Source organism: Mesoplodon mirus (assembly GCF_964341445.2).
Source record: "Mesoplodon mirus genome assembly, chromosome: 2".
Taxonomy (NCBI): domain Eukaryota; kingdom Metazoa; phylum Chordata; class Mammalia; order Artiodactyla; family Ziphiidae; genus Mesoplodon; species Mesoplodon mirus.
The window spans coordinates 183,236,184-183,247,165 of NC_138977.1; the positions used below are offsets into that span (position 1 = coordinate 183,236,184).

General features: G+C 51.6%; 1 protein-coding gene across 2 annotated transcripts in view; it reads right to left on the bottom strand.

The window, feature by feature from the left end:
- Positions 1–4,433, bottom strand: part of VSTM4 (V-set and transmembrane domain containing 4) — a 90,319-nt gene extending 85,886 nt beyond the window's left edge. For both annotated transcript variants that reach the window (XM_082601169.1, XM_082601170.1), the window contains exon 1: positions 4,340–4,433. In XM_082601169.1, coding sequence (XP_082457295.1) covers positions 4,340–4,394 — 55 coding nt within the window. In that variant the 5' untranslated portion in view covers positions 4,395–4,433. The remainder of the gene's footprint in view (positions 1–4,339) is intronic.
- Between the last annotated feature and the right edge of the window lie 6,549 nt (positions 4,434–10,982).

The following is a 10,982-nucleotide window of genomic DNA, read 5'->3' on the forward strand; positions in this document are numbered from 1 at the left end:
CAACTACTGAGCCTGTGCTCTAGAGCCTGCGAGCCACAACTACTGAGCCGCGTGCCACAACTACTGAAGCCCACATGCCTAGAGCCTGCGCTCCACAACAAGAGAAGCCACTGCAATGAGAAGCCCACACACCACAACGAAGAGTAGCCCCTGCCGTCCGCAACTAGAGAAAGCCCGTGTGCAGCAACAAAGACCCAACACAGCAAAAAAAAAATAAATAAATAAATTTATTTTAAAAACCCAAAAAATCAGGGTGAGATTTTGATCTCTGCGTGTCAGGGAGGAAAGAGACCCTGGAGAGGTGACCGTGAGCTGAAGGTTGAGGTAGAATTCATGACATAAATTCAGGTCAGCAGTGAAGAATGATCTTCCTGGAAGACGATTCTACCTGTGCAAAGGCCCTGAGGCAGGAGGAGCATGGTGCAGGCTGGAAATGGAAAGATCAGTGTCCTCCAGTGAAGTGCACCACACCATCGCCCAGGCAGCCACCTGTGTTTGCAGACTGGCCTCAGGAGGGGCCGTTGCACCTCAGTCAGGGCCCCCAAGACCAGTTCTTAAAGGAGGAATATGACAACATGGGCAGGAAAGAGACTGACCCAAAACAGAGGGTTGGGATTCCTGCTGCAGAGAACCATATTCCTTCAACAAGCACATGCTCCATGACTTGGTAGGTGGGTGTGCCCGCCCCACCGTGGGCTGGGCGCTAGGATGCTCAAGGCCCAGAGCCTTCCCAGTGGTGTAGTGGGGCTAGGCAGAGAGCCAGGGGTTGGAATCCAACAAACCCGGGCTGGAACCCTGGTTCTATTAGGAGTGAGGCCCTCAGAGCCTCAGTTTCCTCATCTCAAAAATAGGAAGATGATGCCTTGCGTGGTGGGTATAAGGCTCCAACAAGAAAGCATCTTGAAAATATCGATAAAATTTGCACTCCCTGAGGGCGCAACAGGTGGGGATAACAGAAAGTGACACGCACAGTGACCTGTAAGCAGGATGGGCTTCCTGTGGGTATGATCTGCAGTCACACATGGCCCTATGCTTGGAGGGCCCCCACTTGATTTAATCTCTGCTGTTGCTGTCTTAAAAGCTTAAGAATTTTTAAATGACGGGTCCCGCATTTCCATTTTGCACTGGATCCCACAAATTATGCAGCTGGTTCTGCCTGTAAGTGAACATTAAGTTGCTGTGGATACGATTTATGGGGTCTAATCCTCTTGTTCCCATTTGGATAATGTTGTGAAAAGGACTAAAGTTCAGAAAACAGCCTAAAAGGACATCAGTGTAGCCCAACAGTACACAACCAACTCACGTAGCACTCAACCTCCCCCTCTCCCTCCGTCCCTCTCTCTCTTCCTCTCACACTCGTCATGAAGTGAGAAATAGCAACTTACAGGTGCAGGGGAGTATAGAACTTCTAACAAAAACAAGGCACCTGCCTCACCTGGGACACAGAGGTGGCAAGGCTGGGGCCCCTCTGTTCCGACCTGGCTAGAGATGTGTTAGTGGTTCTGTGCTCCACACTTCTTCTCTGTCCTGAACAGACTGCCCCCAGCTTTTCAGGGAGCCAGGAGCTCCTGGCTCCCTGAATGCAAATTGTGTGTTCCAGTCGGCAGTGTAAAGCTCATTCTTATTAAAAGGACAGTCTGAATTCATGACAAATAAATCTCTGAAAGAAATACAATTGTATTACTTAAAAACCCATGGCACTAGAAGCCAGTATTTACCGAGCACCAAGCAGAGACCCAGTCTATAGGGTAGGTAATGTGTTCATATTAAGGCGGTCACCTTAAAATAGTTCTCACCCAGGACAAACACATGGCCTTGACCAAAGATGAACGCTAACATTTGCTGGGTGTGACCTCTAGACCAAGTACTGTTCTAAGCACTGTAGATGTATTTTCTCAATTTATCCTCATAGTATGTTTATCCCCATTTTTACAGACAAGAAGGCTGAGGCCCAGAGAGGCTAAGCCACTTACTCAAGCTCACACAGAAAATGGCAGAGCTGGAATTAGCACCTAGGCCATCTGGCATCAGAGACAACACTCACTCACCAATCTGGACCACAGCACGGCTTTTAGTAAATATTTGCCCCTCACTTTGCTTTGCTGTAAAATGATAGGTGGGACTAGGTAACCCCTAAGGTCCCGCTTCTCCCCACAATGGAGAGGTAGAAAAGTGCACCAGTTAAGAGTCCAGACTTATGTATAAAGTGGTTCTGCCAGGCTCTCTCTTGAGGGGGATCATGACGAGGGATTGTGGGTGAAAAAATTTGTTTGTTTGTTTTTGGTTTTTTTTCTTCTTTTTTTTTTTTTGCGGTACGCGGGCCTCTCACTGTTGTGGCCTCTCCCGTTGCGGAGCACAGGCTCCAGACGCACAGGCTCAGTGGCCATGTCGCACAGGCCCAGCCGCTCCATGGCATGTGGGATCTTCCCGGACCGGGGCACGAACCCGTGTCCCCTGCATCGACAGGCGGACTCTCAACCACTGCGCCACCAGGGAAGCCCGTGGGTGAACAATTTAGAAGAGACAGGCGCACGGTGAGTGCTGCACTAGCAGGGGCTGTCATCATTACACAGCCTTAGGCACAGCCAGGGTGGACTCTAACGGTTCTCTAATTCCAGCTCTCTAAGGCTCCTGAGGTCTCCTGGAAACATGAGAATGTCTTTGACCCCCAAAAAGCCCCTCTCTGGGGACACCCTCTCTGACAGCACCTGCAATTAAGAAGGTGGTTGTGGGGCTTCCCTGGTGGCGCAGTGGTTGAGAGTCCGCCTGCCGATGCAGGGGACACGGGTTCGTGCCCCGATCCCGGAAGATCCCACATGCCGCGGAGCGGCTGGGCCCGCGAGCCATGGCCGCGGAGCCTGTGTGTCCGGAGCCTGTGCTCCGCAACGGGAGAGGCCACAGCAGTGAGAGGCCCGCGTACCACAAAAAAAAAAAAAAAAAAAAAAAAGAAGGTGGTTGTGGAGCACAGGTGACAAAGATCCCTGTGCCCCCTGTATCTCACTGGCTGCTAGCCACTAGAGCTGCCCTGGCCCAACCATCTCAGTCAAACCTCCAGTAACTGTCAGCCAAGACAGTGACAACTGTGAAAGGAACATTTTCCAAAGGGCCAGATTTCAAGTTCACTGGAAACTCCACTGCACTGGTAGCCAGGGGACAATGGGTAAATTTCTTCCCGCTGTGATCCAAGTTCCTCCCCCCTAAAACTCTGATCTATGCTGGCTCAAATGCCAGCTCCACCATTTGGTAGCTGGGCCACCCTTGGAAAATTACTTAACTCTACGCATCAGCCCCCTTACTTACAAAACACCAGGAACACAGCCTAGCCAGGCCTCCTGTGTTCAAATCCCAGCTCCACCACGTATAAGCCCTGTGACTTAAAGCAAGTCAATGCATGGACCTGGCCTCAGTTTCCTCATCTATAAAATGGGGGTAATAATAATAGCACCTCCCTCAGAGGCAAGCTTAACTGAGTTAATGTTTGCAAAGCACTTGGATATATATATTTACTCTCCTCATTATTACTTTGAGGCACTGTCATGATTATATGAGATAACTGTAGCTCCCAATGGACACCCAGGAAATGTGAGTGCCATCGATATATTTATTATTACTATTATTCTAGCCAGCACAGCCCTTTCAGCCTTGAGAAATAAGGAGAGAAAATTCTTCGGCAAATTAGAAGTGGGAGCAGAAACCCCAAATGAAAGTTAGCAATGCGGGTAGGGGCTGCCCCTAAAGCACGGTGGTTTGGAAAAGGGTAAAGGGCCCGCGGCTCCAGGCAGCCGCGGATCCCCTATCTCCCCAGGCCTGGTCATCATGAAACTCCCGCGAACAAGTCCTCAGACCCCAACCGCCAGCGGCGCAGATCCGGCCCCTTCGGACCGGGTCCTCCGAGGAACTCTCCGAAGAGAGTTAAAGGGAAGTTGCTGCCCACACTAACCTGCCAACAGCTGTCGGTGCTGCCTGTTGGGAAGAAAACAGAAAACAAACCAAAACTAGGGCTCGCACGGTTCTGCTCGCATCTTCCACTTGGAGGCCTGGCCCCTGGAAGGGAACCGGGCTGCGGAGAGTCTCCGCGGAGCGCTGGGGTCCCGGCCGGGCGGGGAGCGAGGAAGGGGCGCAGCATCCCCGACCCTTGGGAGGCGCCGCTGTGCTCCGCCGCCTGGCCAACCAGACCCGGGCCCACGGATGCCGACGGGGACCGGGAGGGGACAGCCCAGAGGCGGCAGGGCCTCCCGGCCAGGCCCAAGCCCCGAGCCCCGAGCCCCGGGCTCCCCGGCGCCGGCCGCCCTCGCCCCACCCGAGGGGTCCCCGAGGCGCCCGGTCCCAACGCGCTTACCCGGGGCCGGAGCCCGCGCCAGCAGCACGGCCGCCGCCAGCGCCAGGAGCCGCATCTCCCCGCCGCGCCCGGCGCTGTGACGCGGGAGCAGCGCCGCCGCCCGCCTGCCACCACAACCAACCCCCACCCGCCTCCCCACACCGACCCCGCCGCCGCGCAGCCCGCCCCGCGCCCGCCCCCGGCTCGGTCCCGGCCCCCGCCCCCGCCCCTCGGGCCGCCTGCCCCCGCCGGGCCAGGGCTTCTGGGCGCCCTGAGCGGCATAGGGCGGAGGCGCGGGCCGCCGCTGGAGATCCTCTCTGTGATCTGTGGGCAACTAATTTCACAACCCCTATTTCACAGATGCGAAAACTGAGGTTCTGGGAGGCGATGGCTCAGACACAGGACATACTAGATGCAATGACATTGGAAGTCACTTTGCATTACAGCCCAGTTATTGCTAAGGGGAGGGTGTCTTGGAGGTTGGGCAGAGGGTGGGGGGCAACTCCCAAATGCGGGGGCTTCCCTGACCTAAGGCTAACCTGCTGCCCAGGGAACCTCCTACAGTCGCTCCACAGAGACCTTTGGGAACCAAGGAGCAGCTGAATTTGGATGCGGGTGGGAGGGTATCAGGGACGGCGACGCTTGGAAAATTGAGAAGGTCCACACAGATAAGCTCAGAGTGTGTGGACACTATAAACAATGATGTCTGCTTAGGGTGCCCTCAGCCACAGACCTGGGCTAGATACTTTGCACCATGTCACTAAATCCCGACACTGTGAGACCCTGGGACAGCTTTTCAATCTCCATGTGCCTCAGTTTCCTCCACCTGTACAATGGGAAAATTGGCATGTCCCTCATTGGGTGTTGAAGAAGATCAAGTAAGACATTTCCAGTTAAGGCACTGCACCTGGACCCTGGCCTGTGAATGTCACCTATCTTTACTCTTATTATTACAAATAAGGAAGCAGAGGCAGAGAGATGAAAGGGCTGATCCTTGCCAGGATGTGATGACAAGGCCATTCAGCCCAGATTACTCTGAGCCAGTGGTCTTTTCACCCTGCGTCTAAATTTGGGGCCTGAGCCTGACTGATGTGCTAATCCAGCATCTCTACAGCAAAGAAAGTGTATATTAGGTATGTTTTGTGCATGTCTGTCAGGGGAGGGCTTTGTGGGGTTCCAGAAAAGGTGGGCCCTAATTGGGACCGGGGTCCCTGGAAGAGGAAGAGAACATGGCACCCTCTCCTCCTCTCTAAAAGCAGTGAATGGGGGTGGGGAAGGCATGGAGACAGAGGTGGTGCTGCCCACTGGTGCTCAGCCCCAGGGCACGTCCCAGAGGAGACGTCCACCCTGCAGCCCAGGCCAGTGGGTGTACAGCCCTTGTGATCTCTCCAAATGCCAGGTATTCCCTGGGGTCCAGGGTCTCCCTAGGGCTCTTCTAGCTGGGCACCCTCACAAGGAGCAGGGCCCTGCAGGAACTGGGCTGACTGTCCAGACAGTCTGACTGGAGGGAGCAGCCCCATCTCTCGCCACCAGGTGGGTGATGGAACTGGGGAGCCAACGGGGAACTGGCTGCAAGGCTGCTGGGTCTGATGCCAAGGACAAGAAGTGAGGGCAAGAACGGATGTCAAACTGGATCCTACAGCCCAGGAATGCACACATTTCTGGGAGACTTCCAGACCAGAGCTTGGAAACCACTTTGCATGTGTGAGCGACTAAGCCTCACACCCCATCCCTGTGAGGTCCCAGGCTCCAATTTATGGGTTAGTAAGCTCAGGCTCAAAGAGGACTGGAGACCTGTCTGGGGCTCTTGGGCCACAGAGTATCTGGACGGGGAACTTGGATTCTGACTATGGAAGACAGCGCTTGGTGAGACAGGGGAGAGGATGCCAGAGGAGGAGCACTGGTTCTGAAAGTCAACCAGCATCCCACCCTGGGTACCACTTGTGGGTCCTTGGGCAACATAACCTCTCTGAGCCTCATTGTCCAGATGAAGGTGACACATGTAAAATGGCATGTCAGCATGACTGCACATGGGCAGGGCGCTAAGGAAGCGGCAGGACTGTTTGGTGTCCTCCATGACCTCCCACCTCAACCTTTGTGCTTGCTATTTACTCCCCATTGGTAGGATGTAGAAAGGGACCTTTACACAGGTCAGTCACATTTAAAGGAGCCAATTTTTGCTTTGTATCACTTTTTTTTAAGGTTTCTTTTTTTGATGTGGACCATTTGTTTAGTCTTTATTGAATTTGTTACAATATTGCTTCTGTTTTATGTTTTGTTTTTTTGGCCGTGTGAGGAGCCTGTGGGATCTTAGCTCCCCGACCTGGGATTGAACCCACACCCCTTGCATTGGAAGGTGAAGTCTTAACCACTGGATGGCCAGGGAAGTCCCCCATTGTATCATTTCTAAATATCGTTCTCTCCTCGCAGAATTCAGCAGATATTCCACTCAGCATTAGACTTAAATGCCCACCCTTTGCCTCGCTTTCTCTTTGCCAGAATTGATGCTGTGCTGGAGATTTAGGGACTGGAAAGTGCTTTTCTTGCAGTTCTGCGACACGTAACGTTGTTCTCTTTTCAGCTGTGTGCTCTCTCAATACTTTTCAGCTTCCCAAATAATCTACCAGACCATCTTGATAAGACCTTTGCTGCATGACCCGGAACGGGGAAACACAGCCAGCCTCCAGGGCAGACACCGCCAATGACCCAGATGAGATGCTGTATTTCAGTTGTTCTGGACTACAGTAGCAAAGGCCTTCCAGATATTTACCTTCACCCTGCTGCCTGCTCACTCGCTTACAACCTTAGGACAATTTGAAAATCCTCCACCAACTTATTTGTCCAACCCCTGGCTCCATCAGGTCTATGTTCTGAATTAGAAGAATAATACAATCCAATTATTTTTAAAAGTTATCTCTTCCAAAAATCCCCCTGTCTGGGGTTTCTGGACGAGCATTCAGACGGTTTTGAAGTTGATCCAGGTCCCGGTGGACACTAAGCTATGCGGAGGCCCTACTCAACTAATCCTGATTCTATCGGTCACCACCAAAAGAATCTTAGAAATCCAAATTCCCTCAAAATAAATGTGTTCTGCTATCACATGGCAGGCTGGGGAGTGGAGGTCTCCTTTTCCTCTTCCATTATTCAGTTGTTTGCTAAAACCTGGTCTGAGATGAAAGAAGAGTGTGTGGTTTTTTAATCAGCTTGATTTTGTGTATAGCAAGTCTATTCCTAAACTAAAAGCACCAAAGAAAAGTAAACACCCCCTTCTAAGGTGTTCGGTGGGTTTCTGTGTTGCTTTTTCAGTCTGGATTTATACAAGTAATTGTTAAGATCTCCTCCTCCTTAACGTTCGCAGGCGTTTTGGAGCCAAAAACACTTAGTTGCATGCTTGAATGATCACCAATAGGGAGTGAACAAAGAGTACACTCCGGACAGAAAGGGTTTCAGCTGTGCCTGATGGAGGGAGGATAGGAAAGAAGAGATCATGGTTACAGAGGACGCATCCATCCAATCAGAAGGAGAAGCCATCAACCAGCAATGGTGGAGCTTTCATGAAACCTGCAGCATCTTTCCCATGCACAGCTAGGGAAGGGGTGTGGAGTGCACTGGTTTTTCCCTAAAGGTAAGGAAATATGAAGCTATGAGGCTGACAGTACTTCTAGATAGAAATAGCTTCTCCAAACCAAGCTGTAGTATATAAGTTTGGGTCATTCCATGACCTTAGCAGTGATTGTGAGCTTGGTTGTCAGGCTATGCAGGCTGGATGCAGGAAGAAACGGCCCCCAGATTCTAGAAGTCTCCAGATGGAAGGAACTGGAAAGAGGGTGGGATTAGGAACTGGACAGGTCATCTATATCACTGATCACAACAGAGCCCATGCCTGTTTCCTCTTCCTATAGTCCTGCTGGCAACATCTACCATGAAAGCAGCCCTCGAACTGAAAATTAAAGGATGCTGGGAGAGTCCCGCCAGCAGCGGGTGAGCGACTGTTCCAGGCAAGGGAACATGTGCCAAAGCACAGAGGCTAAAGGACACAAGACTTTCAAGTCCTGCAGGTGGCTTCTGGGGGCCTAAAAGACCAGTTGAGTCTGGGGAGTGAGATGTGGATGGAGGGACAGGCAGGATCAAAGCCCTAGCAGCCCCCCAAATGGCAGATCCAGGAGATTGTACATCGTCCCAATGATGGTGGGTGCCATCAGTGAAGGAGGGGAGATGTCGCAAGGGTTCCCCAGGCATCACAGAGGAGGCATCACTAGGTTTGGAGGCAGGGGCTACGTTGAGTCTAATATCTCCAATGCTATTGACAATAATCCAAGAGAAATGTTGAATGTCAGAGTCTATAACTCACAGTGAGGGTAGAGAAAAAGGAAAGACAACTGACTCATTCTCAAGCCAATGTGAGATGCCTTGAAAACAAGGGTCACTGTCCAGGATCTGAGACAAGAGAAGGTCTGGGTACTGAGCCCTAGAAAACCCATTCCTGCACAGTGCCCAGTGCATGGTGGGCCATCAATATATGTCTCAGGGGTGAAGGAGAAAGAAAGGAAGCTGTTTCTTGGGCTACCATAACAAAGTGCCACAAACTGGGGGGCTTAAACCACAAAAATGTATTGTACTCACTGTTCTGGAGGCTAGAAGCCTGAGATCAAGGTGTCAGCAGGTTTGGTTTCCTCTGAGGCTTCTCTCCTTGGCTTGTGGATGGCCATCTTCTCCCTGTGTCTTCACCTGGTCTTCTTTGTGTGTCTGTGTCCTAATCTTCTCTTCTTTTGAGGACACCAGTCATATCGGATTAGGGTCCACGCTAATGACCTCATTTTAATTTAATTACCTCCCTAAAGTCCCTATCTCCAAATACAGTCACTGCCTGAGGTGCTAGGGTTTAGGACTTCAGCATGTGAATTCTGGGGGAGATACAATTCAGCCCATAATGGCAGGGAAGAAGGGAGGAGGAGGAGGAGGGAAGAAGAAGGCAGCCAAAGAGGAAGCTGATGAAGGCGGCTGACAAATAGAGATGGGGATAGGGAGCCAGGAGAACAGAGACTCAGTCACCAAGGTCAGCTATCAAGGAGAGGGACAGCTGATCCCAAAACCAAGGCAACAAGAGAACCAAGAAAATTTACTCACCCTAGCCTGGGATTGAAAAACATAGCCTGGGAGTCTGGGAGAAGATACTTCTCTCCTCTCGTGCATTTCAGATGTTCCTAAATAGCAGCCTTTATTGGGCCACAGAGATCTGGAGCTGGGAGCAGCTTTCATGCCAGCACCCACCCCCTCAGCACCCCATCATCCCCTCGTGGATGAACCCATCCTGGTCTCCCTGCTCCATCTCCTGTGCCCTGTGGGTACTTATTACTTTGGGCTAATCAAACAAGGAAAGGTCAGTGCTAGAGGTTGGCAGAGGCTGTCCTTGGAGAGACAACCTTCAATAGGCAGCTTGGACCCCCTAGGGGGTCTTTGGAAATGTGTGGGACATTTTTGATTGTCACAATGATTTGAGGGGTGGATGCACAACTGTCATTCAGAGGCAGGGGCCATGACATGGATGCCCTACATTGCAGTGGGCAGTCCTGCATGGGAAATAACAGTCCACGCAAAATGCCAATCATCATGCACACTTTAGAAACAGAGAGAGTGATGGGAAGTCAATGACGCAGTCACTGGGGCAACTGAGGGCTTCTGGGGTTTTGTGAGAAGAGGGTGCACAAGATTCAGAGTCATGTCCAAGAATAAACTGGCTGTTGACTGTCTTCCAACAGCTCCAGGTCACCATGCTGTTCTTAGACTAGGCATCTTTCAGCCGAGTCTCTCACAGCCAGCCTGGCTGTCCTCTCTGCCTCTGCAGAGGAGTGCTGAGTCCAGCTCTCAGCTCCCCCCAGGCCAGTAAAATCAGAGTCAGGACTGCTCAGGCTCCTCCAAAACACTGGCCCAAATAGAGCCAGGGCTGGTCAAAAGGGAAGCCTGGCTGATAGCTCAGCCATCCTCTATCTCAGGCAGGCCAGGTTGCACCTCCCAGCCTTCCTGTCTGGATGAGGACAAGATACAAGAAGCTAGTGCTTTGCGCAGCATCTAGAGTAACCTCCTTCAGAGGTGAGTGAGAAGACATCCCACTCTACCTACCCTTTTACTCCCCTGAGGGCACACTCATACGCACCCCACTCCAGACACGGACGGATGAGAGATACAAGACATCTTCAGGGTATATTTCCCTCTTCCTGGCACCCACCCCTCCACAGGTGAGCTCCAAGATCTGGTCCCACTTCTCTTCCACAGCCCTGCCCTAACTCCGTTCCCATTCCTTCAGGGACTTTCTCTGAACCTCTAGCTAACTGATGAGATAATTCATGTAAAAGGCTGATATTGTCTTAGTGTGTGAGCTTTCCAAGGATATTGTAATTACAATAGAGAAGAACAAGTCTTAAGTCAATGAATGGCTCTCTGATGATGAAATTGCTGAACTGTTAATTGCCTGAAGAGGAGATCATGGGGACAAAGGGACGAGCTCTCTAGAGGGCAAAACAAACTCTTTTCCTTCTTTATAGTGATAGTCTTTATTCTAGAAATGCAGAGCCCCAGTCCTAGCTCAGTTTGGGATGTTTGGGCTAGTTGCCCCTTCAGGGGGGTGCTGGGTTTCTAACCTTTCAAGACTCTACTTGAAGGGGTA